Here is a 13,865-nt window from a genome sequence, read left to right as displayed (position 1 = left end):
GAAATGCTAATTACTCAATACGAAGAATGGCTGATTTGTAAGTTATTGGAAGGAATACGAGAGGAATACCATAAAAGGTAGTAAGATATTCAAAAAGCCTTCACAATAGACATCTTATTCGTAGTTGCGAAACACTAATTATTTTATTTGATCACCAACATTTAAATGAGTTAGTGATCACCTCCTCTAATTGAACTAAGAACTGAGTTGAACTGACATATAAACGAACATATAAACTACATACTTATGTAGTCAAACGAATCACCCTTAGGAATTTTTGTATTTAATATTGCCGAATACATACGAAGCAATATACCTATAAAACAAGAGCATCTCAATTACTTACCACGTATAACTTCGTCGAGAGTGTTCTGAGCAGGACCGTTACCGCCCGTCGACACCATCTCCATGCGTGAGTCGTGCGGCCTCCGCGTCCTCGATTGTGGGGCAACAGGTGAAGAATCTGTGGGGACGGCTGGGGGGTGACTTCCGTACCTCGCGCTCGACCTGCCACCGCCGCCATTCTCTTCGCAATGGCTTCCTCTCGAACCACCTAAAAACATGGCAAAGATAACTTTCAAAAACGTTCTGAAACTGTTGTCTTGTGGAATGTCTAAGTTTGTTATGTTTATATGTGATTAGTCAAAGTGTGGTTGTAATGGTAATTACAACCTAACAAATATTTTATATATAAATTATAAAACAAAGAGATAACTAGAAAAATTTCGTTTAGACACGCTTTTTTATATAAACTGCTAATTTTATGATTGTTACCAACACACTGACGAACTTTCCTTAGTAATTTTATTTTATGTAATTCGTTCTTCTTTGTGTAAACATCACCTTACTTGGAGGTGCCCGTGAAGAGGTTTTTTATTTCTTTACGCATTTTTTATTCCCACTGTTCCGTGGTAGAGTTGGAAGCGTGTGATAACTTTATTGTCAACGGAAACAAATAAATAAAAATAAATAAAATGTAAAACAACTGTCAATAATATATTTATTTCGGTAAAAAGCGTGCTTATTTCTTGGAGAGGGTGTGTTTTGACCTTTCCCGACCGACCTCTAAGATGTGACTGAACTGAACTCATTGAAAGGAAATGAAAAAAATGGAGATACCGGCAAAATTAATAAGACTAACTAGAATGACAATGAAAGACTCAACAGCAAAGGTTAAAACAAATGAGGGAGATACAAACGACATCAAAATAGAACTTGAGGTAAGACAAGGAGACAGTCTGTCAACGACACTATTTAATATCGGTCTAGAAGGAGTAATTAGGGACACAGGTCTGAAAAATACAATTATTCAAAGCTCAACACAGATCATGGGATATGCGGATGACCTAGGTCGCACGAGATAAAAAAAAAGACTAGAAGAGACACTTTTAATCCTGGTAAGAGAAGCAAAGACGAGAGGATTAATAATCAATCAGAATAAAACAAAATACCTTATAAGCACAAGAGACAATGTAAACAGAATAACAGAAATAAAGATACGTGAAAATACATTCCAGAGAGTAGATTGCTTCAAATACCTGTGGGTGATGGTGGACGGCAAAAACGGAAGGAGTATAGAGATAAACGAAAGAATTAAAGCAGATAATAGAGTATATTGGAAATATCACCGACTACTGAAGGACAAAAACCTGAGCAAAAAAACAAAATCAAAAATATATACAGCAGCAATTAGACCAGTGATAGCCTATGGAGCAGAAGTAATGTGCCTTACGAAAAAAGACGAAGAAAAGTTAAGAATAATTGAGAGAAAAATTATGAGAAGAATACATGGCCCAGTGAAGACAGAAACAGGGGAATATAGAAAGCTGATGAACCATGAACTAATAAATATAACTGAAGGAGAAGATATAGTAAAATTCATTAAAGCACAAAGGCTCAGATGGTTTGGGCACACACAAAGAAGAGGGGTAGAAGAACTGATCAGGAAGATAATGAACTGGAGACCAGTAACAAATAGACCAAGAGGAAGACCAAAAATAAGATGGGACGATCAACTGCTAGACGATATATCAAAGATGGAAATTGCAAACTGGAGAGAAAAGATTCAGGACCGGAGTGAGTGGAAGAAGATAGTAGAGAAGGCAAAAAAACATCACAACCTATGAACGACGACCTAAAGGAAACTGCGGACTAATCCACCGCGTGAAATGAATTAAAAGAGCTCATAGTGTTTGAGCGACCTATACTCTAACAAGAGTGAACGGTCCATATATATGGTTTAAGCTTTGAAGGCCCTTAAAACTGTTATTGGTATAAGGGGCTGGACGATGTAGTTTATGGTATTTCGTAGGGTACATAAAAACTGAAAGAGATTTAGGCAATTAATATTATACATGTATATTATGAGCGGAAAAAATGTAAATTTTAAATACGGCGTATTATTTCGTTTAAGGCAAGCGTCCACAGACCCGCATCGTACGCATCGTACGCAACGGATTTTAGTTTGCCTTGTACAGAAACTTATGTAACCGCGTCCACTTATCCGCATCGTACGGATCGCATTATCGATTGTCAAACTAAAATCCGTTGCGTACGATGCGGGTCTGTGGACGCTTGACTTTAGGGAGAAAAGTTATTACAAATTAGTAATTAAAATGAGCAATTAAAAAATAGTAATTGTAACTTGCCGCTACACTACCTATAGCATTGCTACCAATACATATAGGTAGAATACCTCCGTATTCTATTCATAATATTCTATCATTTTCATTTATTCTTTCTATTTTATTCTGGTCTAATCTATTTTCCATTAAACAAAATTTTTGTACAGCTGCTATAAAACGTTACTATCTATCTATCTATCTAATCAGCCCTAAATATCCATCCTTGGATATAAGCCTCCTCATCCTTCTTTCATGCCGCTCTATTTTGGCAATTTGTATCCATTTTGACCCGGCGTGTTTCATCAGATCATCTGACCATCGCATTTGTGGCCTTCCCCTTTTTCGTTTGTGGTTCCATGGTCTACAATGTATAACTGTCTTTGTCCATCTTTCATCCTTCTGCCTTAGAGTGTGTCCGGCGAACTTCCATTTAAGCTTTACTACTTGGGTTGAGACATCTTTCACTTTTGTTTTGTTACGGGTCCATTCGTTTCTTTTCCTATCTGATAGTTTAATGTTCACCATTTGTCTTTCCATGGATCTTTCTGTCTTTGCTATTTTTTGTATATTTTCCGTTGTAAACTTCTATGTCTGAGAGCCATGTATGAGGACACGGAGTATACATTGATTGAAGACTCTAGTTTTTAGGTATTGGGAGTATTTTCTGTTCTTTATAATATAAGACAGTTTGCTGCCCAGCAAACGAATAGTTTGCTGCCCAGCAAACGAATGATGCCCAGGTCAATCTTATTCTTCTCTTTATTTTTTCGGTCTAATTTTCTTTATTTAATTTAGTGATTTGCCCTAGATATATATACTCTTTTTACTTGTTCTATTCTTGTTTGTGCCACTGTAATAATTAGTTGTTTTTGTTGATTGGTCATGGTTTTTGTTTTGCTGTCCTATTCTCTATCTAGTTCTACCACAATTCTTCGTAATTCTTCACTTTTTTTGTTACTAATACAATATCATGAGCATATATCTTAAATTATTCTGATATTGTCCGTTTATGTAAAGACCCAAGCCATCCCAGTGCAGTTGTTTAAACACATCTTCTAGCGCTTGGCTTAATACGTTATTACCTTACTACTATTGTTTTTATTAGTAAAGTAGTCTGAAGACTGAATGAGTTATAATGATACATCAATCTCTCCAGATTTATTCTGACTTTACGCAGTTAATAGGATCTAATTGAACGGTTGATTTTGAACTACTTGTCCCGGCACTATGTGATATAATATATACAGATTCGTCATAATAACAACTTACCGAATTTGAGCATGTTCCAGTCGAATACGTAGTCGTACGTGAATCCTTGTCTGTGAAATAATGTCCTAAAGAGTTGTCGTAAATAACTATAATCCGGCCTCTCCTCGAACCTTAATTGTCGACAATAATTTAAATACGTAGGAAATTCTATGGGATAGCCCTAAAACCAAAATAAACATTACAAAAACAATATTAGCAAAGTCTATTAACTTTGCATTTATCCCTATCCGGAGTGAGCTTCCGATAACATCAGCGCTTCTAACACACTGAGTTTCCAATCCCACTCTTATAGAATTACCTTTTCGTTTCAATGGAGTTTTTCTGTCACACAACACATACTAACTTCCTTTCAGTACATCAAACGACACCATACATAATACAAGAGCTAACCCACTGAGCTACCAAGCCCACTGTTACCATAGTTACAGAATTATCTGAAACAGCGAAGGTTTCTTCTTTTCTCTAAGAGATGTCGCTACAGCGTCTTAAAAACGGGATTTTAATTATTTTTGAAATTTATTTTCAGTTTATTTTCGTCTTGGTTCAGAGGTGTTCACGTAGCCATACTGAAGACGTCTAGAGACAGAAACAGCTGTCTAGGGATGGTGGATATCCTCTGAATCGAAAGGAAACATAAACAACTGTCGTTCACTTTTATCTTTATCTTTACTCAGATTTTGGGTATTGGAACTATCTTTCGGACCTTTTCCTAGACGAGTAAGACGAAATGTGATAGCACGCTGTAGAATCATTTTCGATTTTTTTATGTGTCGTGTGTCTTGCTTATAATTTGTAAAAGTCAGAGATAAAGGATGCTGCCAGAAAGTGGTTCCAAGAAAGGTTTCATATTTAAATAATTATTTGTTATTTTTATTTTATTTTAATAACGAATTTTGTATCTGGGAGCTTTCTTCTTTTCTCCTGCGACAGTTTGACTCCGATAGGTCTAAAGGTGGGAAACTATCAATATAATGTAAATTTCTAGGTCTCTATTGACAATTTCTAACCTCTACTAGTTTCTTCTCTTTTTATTTCACAACGTATTATGTTTTCCGCCTTTTCCGTTATTTTGCCTGTGATTAGCGCATTCATCACTGTATATTATGAGAGAATTGTCTTTGCATATTTTACATTCCATTTTTTTTTAAGGGACAGAGTTGCTCGCGTCCGTGGTCTATCGTAAGGTACGATCACACGTGTCCCCTGGGTAACGCTAAATGAGCAGCAGCGATTCGTCGTTACGCACGCTGATCCATGAGTGTACGAATCCCTACTCGAAACGGCCCTTCTCAGGGCAGCGACGCAGACCTCAAAGTCATCTTCTGGAACGCTGGAGGTCTAAGCAACAGCAAGTTTTTAGAACTCAAACGAAGCGTTCTCGAAAAGAACGTTGATATATATGTCATTGTAGAGGCAGGAGCCGCTACAGACACACCTCACCTCTACTCTACAGTTGGCTATTCAACCCATGTGCTGAAGAGGAGTCGACAAGTAGCGTCAGGAATTATCATCGGAATCAAAACCCCTCTAGTATGCAAGACTAACATAATCCACGAAATGTAGGATAGAGATAAACTGGAAATGTTCCAGGTCGAAGTCTGGAAAAACTCGAAACATGTCACCCTTTTCTTACTATACAATCCGCCAGATAATATACCTGCATTGGAATTGGTAGAGCAACAAATCCAGCCAAGTACCATCATAATTGGAGATTTCAATAGTCCATCCACGAGATGGGGCTACTCTAGAACCACCAACGTTGGGAAACACCTCGAGGACTTTTTGGATAACAACTATCTTGATGTAGTGAACACCCCACCTACGTTCTTATCGTTTAGAGGAAGTCAATCAAGGCCCGATCTTGTCGTAACACACCCACACATTACAGGGAAGACCAGTGTAACCCTCCTGGACGACGCAGCAGGCTGTAGTCACCGCGCTCTGCTAGTGACATGCAAACTGGCAAAGGACAAAAAAGCCCAAAATCGCGCCCCACGCTGGAATTTTAAAAAGGCGGATTGGAAAAAGTACAGGGAATGCACAGATGAAGTCCTTACTCAACTAACACTACAAGAACCAGAAGAAGCAGCAAAGAAAGTAACCGAGGCCATACTTAAATGTGCAAAAGAGTGCATACCGCGAGGTCAAATTAAGGGGTATAAGACTTTCTGGTCCCCAACGCTATCCAAATTGAAAGCTGCCAGGAATAGAGCCAGGGGCAAAGCTGAAAAATCCAGGCAAATGAACGATTGTGTAGAGCTTCGAAAGAGACAAGCGATCCTAACTCAAGCCATTAAGTCAGGGAAAAGAGAAGCTTTCAAATCCTTCCTTGCTAAGCTCGACTTCCGAAAAGACGGCGTCAAAGCGCACAGGTTCGTTACTACGCTAAACAATGATGGAAACAAGCAACAGCAAATGCCAATGAGAGGCATGGCTAGAGAACTCACTACACATGCCGATATAGCAAACGAACTCTATAAACACTACACAAAAGTGAGTAATATTAAGATAAATAAGAGGGAGAGAGCAAGACTGTTGCGCTATCCCCCTCCCCGGCGGATGAGCAAAAGTATAAAGGACATCTGTACAGAAGATTTCTCGATATCAGAGCTGGAAGCGGCTCTCTCTGACACAAAAACGAAAAAGGCAGCAGGGATTGACGAGTTGTACCCGGAAATGCTTAAATATCTGGGAGCCGCAGCCAAAAACACCATTCTGAACTTGATTAACCTAACAAGGAATTCAAGAGTCCCAAGTCAATGGAGGAAGAGCGAGGTCATACCCACCCTAAAGAAACAAAAAGACCCGAGCCTGACTGATAGCTACCGGCCAATATCCCTCACAAGCTCCTTATGCAAAGTAGCCGAAAAAATGGTCCTGGACAGACTGAACCGAGCCATAACCCATCTTGAACTGATTGACGACGCACAAGCTGGCTTCAGGAAACACAGGAACACCATGGACCATGTAGTCGAGTTTGCTCAAAAAGTCAAGGATGCTTTCCACCGTAAGATGTCAACAGTTGCAGTGCTAGTAGACCTCAAAGCTGCATACGACACAGTATGGAGAGGTTTGCTGTTACACAAGATAGCGAAGTCTGGAATTGACGGTAAACTGTTCAATTGGATAAAATCTTTTCTCGGTGAAAGGTATCAGAGAGTCAAATTTCACAACCATTGTTCCAAATTCAGACTACAAAGACAAGGGCTGCCACAAGGAGCTGTCATCAGCTGTCAATTGTTCAACCTAATGATAAACGATGTGCTCGCAATGATTAGAAAGACACCTGGTGTTGATGCCCTCCTGTACGCCGATGACCTCCTAATATGGGCATCAAGTAGCAGTCTGAAAGCGCTCGAGGGAGTAATGAACCAGGCTCTCAAAAATCTAGAAAAATGGGCGGATAAAAACTGCCTAACTGTCAGTACAACCAAAACTTATCAAGTACTTACCCTTTCAACAAAGCAGACTGCTGTCAAGCTGACATACAAAGGAGTCGACCTGGAAAGAGAGGATGTAACAAAATACCTGGGGGTGTACATAGATAAGAAAATGACGTGGAAACCTCAAATCGACGACATTGCAGAGAAAGCCACAAAGAGATGTCGACTGCTCAAACGTCTCACAGCAACAAAATGGGGCGCCACGCAAGATGTCTTGGTAGCAACATACAAAACCTATGTCCGGCCGATACTAGAATATGGGAGTGAAGCTACAATAACTGCGAGTACAAACACCACCTCCAAGCTTGAAGTCGCCCAGAACACTGCCCTTCGCGTCATCACCGGTGCTCCAAAATCAACACCGATTACATCAATGGAAGCCCAGACCGGTATTGAACCAATACAATGCCGCAGAGAGCAACACGCGTTAACCTTCTGGGAAAGGCAAAGACGAATACTTCCACAAAAATGGCACGAATATAGACAAGCAGCCTCACGTCTTAAAACACAAACCACTCCGCTTACAGTAGCAAATCAAATCATGGAAAAATACCACATTGACCTGTCGAAAGCCGCCCCCTTCCCAGCGCAAACTACACTCGCCCGCTGTCTACCAAACACAGAATTGCTAGTCCTGTCGCCAGGGGGGGTACAACGGCCTCCTGTATTCAGATGGACTTACCCAAGTTTTTATTATGTATTTTGGCCCGTAGAACACGAATTTTTTGGGTAACAGTTGATCCGGATGTCGATAAGATTGTTATAAACAAAGAAGTTGAGGAATTACATAACAGCGATTTCTCGCAAAACAAAACCTGTTTTTGTATTTTTTGGGCCATTCTAACCAAAAAATGTTTCTACAAGTTTTTTCGTAGGATGCATAGTTTTCGAGATAAACGCGGTTGAAATTTCAAAAAATCGAAAAATTGCAATTTTTGAACCCGAATAAATTTTGATTAAAAAATAAAATAGCAATTCTGCTTACCGCATTTGAAAATTCAAGTCAAATTCTATCGGTTTCGAATATATACATTGCTAAAAATTTATGTGTTTATTGCTAAAAAAAGCTATAAACACATAGTGTTTCCCGTGCCTAATACATGCGTTTACATGCATGCTACGTAGAAATAGCCTCGCTTGCACTTGTACCTACTCTATCTACTCGTTCGATTTTAAATGAGAAATCATTGAAAACATCACTCCAGCACTAGGTGTTTATACTTTTGTTTAACAATAAAATAATAAATTTTTAGCAATGCAAATAACTAAAAACGATATACTTTGACTTGAACTTTCAAATGCGGTAAGCAGAATTTCTATTTTATTTTTTAATCAAAAGTTATTCGGGTACAAAAATTGCAATTTTTCGATTTTTTGAAAGTTCCACCGCGTTTATCTCGAAAACTATGCATCCTACGAAAAAATTTGTAGGAACACTTTTTGGTTAGAATGGCCCAAAAAATACAAAAACATGTTTTGTTTTGTGAGAAATCGCTGTTATGTAATTCCTCAACTTCTTTGTTTATAACAATCTTATCGACATCCGGATCAACTGTTACCCAAAAAATTCGTGTTCTACGGGTCAAAATACATAAAAAAAACTTGGGTAAGTCCATCTGAATACAGGAGGCCGTTGTACCGCCCCTTGCGACAGGACTATGCGTCTTGAAAACCATAACGACCCGAAGCACTTATCGTCAGACATTGTCCTAAGGAAAGCCGCCCTAGAGACGATACACACCAATTACCCAGCGCATGAGTGGCTCCACATCTACTGCGATGGCTCCTCGATGCCGGACTCGGGAAGAACAGGAGCAGGATATGTCTCAACGTTCTCCAAAGGCTCCATAGCTGTGGGTGCCCCTCTCACCAACTATGATGGCGAAATTGCTGCTATACACGAAGCCGCTAAAAGTCTCGAGAATCTCCAACACCCCCAAAAAGTTGCCTTCTTCATCGACTGCCAAGCCGCAATCCTCGCCCTGTCGACAAATCGATATACCGACTGTGCCCAAACAATATCTTGCCGCGTCCAACTATCGAACTTGCTGGAAAAAGGGTGGCTGATTACTTTACAATGGATCCCTAGTCATGTCGGTGTTGAAGGGAATGAAGCGGCGGATGAACTTGCAAAAGAAGGCACTACTCTTCCACAGCCCCCTAGCTTCCAATCGTACACATCAGCAAAGTCCACCATTAAAAGAGGAATCAAAGCGAAGATAAAAGACCAGCAAATACAAGCCGGTGCTGGAAAATCTTGGGCCCACCTAATAGAGTCACCAATCCCTCACAACTTGCCGAGACCCATCAGTGTAGCCGCGTTCAGAACAACTACGGGGCATGACTACCTGGCCTCCCATCTACATCGCATCGGCGTCCGTGAAAATGACAACTGTCCACTATGTAATCAGCCACAGATGGATGCTGCTCACCTCCCAGAGTGCTCAGCCCTGATAACAGACCCACCCGAGGAGGATGAAGATCGCCTACGAGAAACGGCTCGTCTATACTGGTCAGCGCGCCGCCAAATGGCTAACATGCCAAGGGTGGGCGTTGGCTAGTAAGTAGTAAGTAAGTTTACATTCCATTTTCCCGCATCAGAACTGTTTTTTAAACGTATCAAAAAGATATTTTTATTTGTTCTGTATGTTTGTTTTTAGTCTTTTGTTGTTTTTACGTATTTTCCAAGAAATTTTCAGTACTGGTCTCCAATAAATCATCTTTACATAGAATTCGTTAAATATTTAACACTCTTATTCATAGGGGGAACAGCGAAAACAAACGTCGCATGTTTTGGAATTGTTGAATTTCATTTTTTACTGTTTCCGCCAATATAAGTCCCCATTGAGTTCAGGTACACTGACTGATTTACAACATGAATACTTTTTTCCATTGGCGTTGGTAGTTTCTATCCTGCTATTACCATAACTTTTATTTTTTCTTTATTTATTTTAAAATCCGCATTTGTGTCGATATATTCATTTTTTTAATAGTTACCATGTACTTATGTTTAATACTATGCAGCTTTTTATGGAATTGGCAGTAACTTGAGGTAAATTCATGGCCAATAAAATATTACTGTTTGTTAATTTGCACCTACTGCCGTCAATTTGACAAATTTCGCTGTAAAATCAACGAAAAAACTGTTTTGTTTTAATCCCTATTTTTTTAGGCGAGGCAATGAAGCAATATAGCTAACAAATTTCTGCAGTTGGATGCATCTCAAAGAAATTTGTTGCATTGCATTCGTAAGAGCATTAGGAAACTTTGTGAACTAAAGTGATGATGACGAAATGAAAATTACGTTATTGAACACGAAAAATGAATTTTTCAAAATAATTCGGAAATAATAAATTTGTAATTCGGAAATAATTGACGGAAATGAGTTCTGCATCACCACTCATAGACAAGACGTAAACGGCGGGTTCGTTGGGAAAAATATTCCCATGAGATATTTTTGCATACGTGAGACATCCCAGAATAAGGTTCAAGAAGTCGCCCACGAGAAAAGTGGGCCAATTTTTTTTTAACAATTTTTTTTATTCAAATTGCAAAAATCAATATTTTGGCCCAGACTAATTTTTTTTAGGTTTTTTGGACCATTCTGGACAAAAAAAGTCTCTTATAATTTTTCTCTAAAGTTGATCTTTTTCGAGTTATAAGCAAGTTGAAATTTGAAAAAACGCGAAAATGGCCATTTTTAAGGCTTAATAACTCGTTCAAAAATTATTATTTTGAAAGTCAGAAAGTGACTAAATCAAAGTTTAAAGTCGCCGTTACATGATCCTGAAGAAATCTGTGTCATTAATTTACTACTAAGATGTTACTTTTAATTAATAACAATGAGCGGTTGTATCGTATTGACGCTGCTGTAAATGTGAGTGCGAGTAAGATGCACAATTGGACTGCTGGAATAGCTTCTCTCTCGCACTCAGCATTTACAGCCCCGCACACGTGCATGGCGCTTATTATTATTACTTAAAAATAACAGCTTAGTAATAAAATAATGACAAAAATTTCTTCAGGATCTTGTCGGGGGGGCTTCAAACTTTGATTTAGTCATATATTGACTTTCATAATAATAACTTTTAACCGAGTTATTAAGCCTTGAAAATCGCCATTTTTCGTTTTTTTTTTCAATTTTAAATTGCTTAGAAGTCGAAAACGATCAACTTTAGAGAAAAATTATAAGAGACCTTTTTTGTCCAGAATGGTCCAAAAAATTAAAGAAAAAATTGTTCGGACAAAAATATTGATTCTTGCAATTTGATTAAAAAAAAATTAAAAAAAAAAATTGGCCCACTTTACCCTTGGGCGACTTCTTGAACCTTATTCTGGGATGTCTCACGAATGTGATTATGCAAATAAATCTCATGGGAATATTTTTCCCTTCGAACCCGCCGTTTTCGCCTTGTCTATCAGGGTTTTTAGGCTCGTTGAACACGAATAACATGAGGACGATAGTCACTGAGGTACCTAGTACCCAGAATAGGCCTGGTCTGGAGTTTTATAGAAATTCGATACAAAATCAATGCAAACTAATTCGGGGGGTTTTGGGGTCGCTCATCACGAATATCATGACGGCAATGATCTCCGAGTTGAGCTACGTATCTTGGATTTTTGTGGGAATTCAATACAAAATCAGTACAAAGTCGGAGTCGGTGGTTTTTGGCATCATTGAATACGAATATCATATTATAAAATAGTCTCCGAGGCACCTGGTGGCCAGGAAGGGACTTGTTTCCTGAAGTTTTATGGAAATTTGATACAAAATCAGTGCGTCCTAAGCACCTATAAGACTCACGAGACCATCGCCGCTATGATATTCGTGTTCAGCGACACCAAAAATCCCCGTGTAACAACTTTGTACTGATTTTGTATTAAATTGTCACAAAACTCAAGGATACGAGGCTCGCCCTGGACACCAGGTACCTCGGAGACCACCGCCGATATAATATTTGTGTTCAGCGATCCCAAAAATCCCAGAGTAATCAGTTTGCATTGATTTTGTATCGAATTTCCAAAAAAAACTCCAGACCAGTGGTGTAGCTAACCCCACAGGGGCCCCTATCAAAGTTTGTCGCGTGGCCCTTTTCAACGACTGATATAGAATAGTGCTACAAAAAAGCAGCAAATAGGCTTGTATAGAATAGAATAGAAATATACTTCATTGTCACTGAAAATTTTACAATTTTATGGACAAAGCTTACAAAGAGTAGAAAAAAAAACAACAAATACAGTTTACTGAAATTACATAAATTGTCAATATTACAAAATAAAAGATAATAAAATAAATCAAAAATTGCAAAATTTAAATAAATTGCAAATTGCATAATACAAAGCTGTTGCAGATTTAATTTGTAAGGGGAGATGGTTGCATGGTTTTTTTTCAGAATATAATATAGATTTCTTTACTAACTCAGTGGACAAGATCGGCAACTAGAGATCAAAGGTTGAATTTCTGGTGGATTAGTCATGATTAGGTCTTGCTGGAAAGACATGTATTGTAGGTAGGTAGGTGTTTACAAATTAGACAAACAGTCGTTTCCATAATATAGAAGGAAGTGTTAAAATTTCGTGATCTTTGGAGTAGCTTCTATAATGTGTTGTTCTTTTGAGCCAAAACAGACACCTTATTGCTCTTTTTTGTAATTTAAAAATAATATTGGACTGGGCAGCTGTACTAGAACCCCAAAAAGGACGACAATATCGAAGATAACATTCGAGCAAAGAAAAATATGTTATTTTGGAAGATGCTAAATTCTTACTTAACAAACCGATAAGAAGCGACCATTTAAGTGTGCTGTCCAAAAAAATACCAAAAAATTTTACAGATCAACGGTACTAATCTGGCTGTTATCAGGAATCAAGAGTTGAATAATGATACTGTCTTATCTACCTTAAAAGAGAGTAAATTAGAGTTGGACCAGGTCATTAAGTAGATCAGAAACTGTAGTTGCATGAAGAGTTGCAATATTTGAGTTGGTCCAAGTAATACTCGTATCATGAGCAAAAAGAAAAATGTTTCAAAAAAAAAACTGAAAATGGTTATTCATTTTTGAAAAATGTTTCCATCGATTTTTAAATTAGTTATGTCATTTATAAAAATAAGAAAGGGTAGAGGACCCAAAACTGAACCCTGTGGTACCCCACATACAACGTATGTGAGACTAAAGTCAGTATCATTTGCTCTAACCAGTTGTTTCTTCTAAGAAGAAATACCTCGAATTCCGTAGAAATTTATATAAATACAATTTATAGATATACACACAGTTTCAAATATTTAAAGGTATAGCGATTACAAAAATTGCAATTTGGCATTATACATTATGCAGTGTCTCACACACAGCCAACGGTCAATGGACAATGAAAAGTAGCTTGAAAAGAAAAAAAGCTCTGGTGTTATAGAATAACTATTTATTATTGCTTTAATAGATATAACTATATATCTATTATTGCATAAGTACCTACATACAATTTATACTAAGATAGATAAAGCATCCATTACACGAAAATGTCGATATCCAAA

The 13,865-nt window shown here is 38.1% G+C and overlaps 1 protein-coding gene across 3 annotated transcripts in view; it reads right to left on the bottom strand.

Annotated features, from left to right (window-relative positions):
• The window catches only part of LOC114326414 (casein kinase I), a 230,179-nt gene that overhangs the window by 39,477 nt on the left and 176,837 nt on the right, over positions 1-13,865 (bottom strand). For all 3 annotated transcript variants that reach the window (XM_028274774.2, XM_028274776.2, XM_028274779.2), the window contains exons 5-6: positions 3,894-4,053; positions 347-553 (exon numbers count right to left, since the gene is read on the bottom strand). In XM_028274774.2, the coding sequence (XP_028130575.1) occupies positions 347-553; positions 3,894-4,053 (367 nt within the window). The remainder of the gene's footprint in view (positions 1-346; positions 554-3,893; positions 4,054-13,865) is intronic.

This window comes from Diabrotica virgifera, chromosome 1, assembly GCF_917563875.1.
Source record: "Diabrotica virgifera virgifera chromosome 1, PGI_DIABVI_V3a".
In the NCBI taxonomy this organism is placed as follows: Eukaryota; Metazoa; Arthropoda; class Insecta; order Coleoptera; family Chrysomelidae; genus Diabrotica; species Diabrotica virgifera.
The sequence above is the reverse complement of the archived record's forward strand: the minus strand, read 5'-3'. Positions and strand labels throughout refer to the sequence as shown.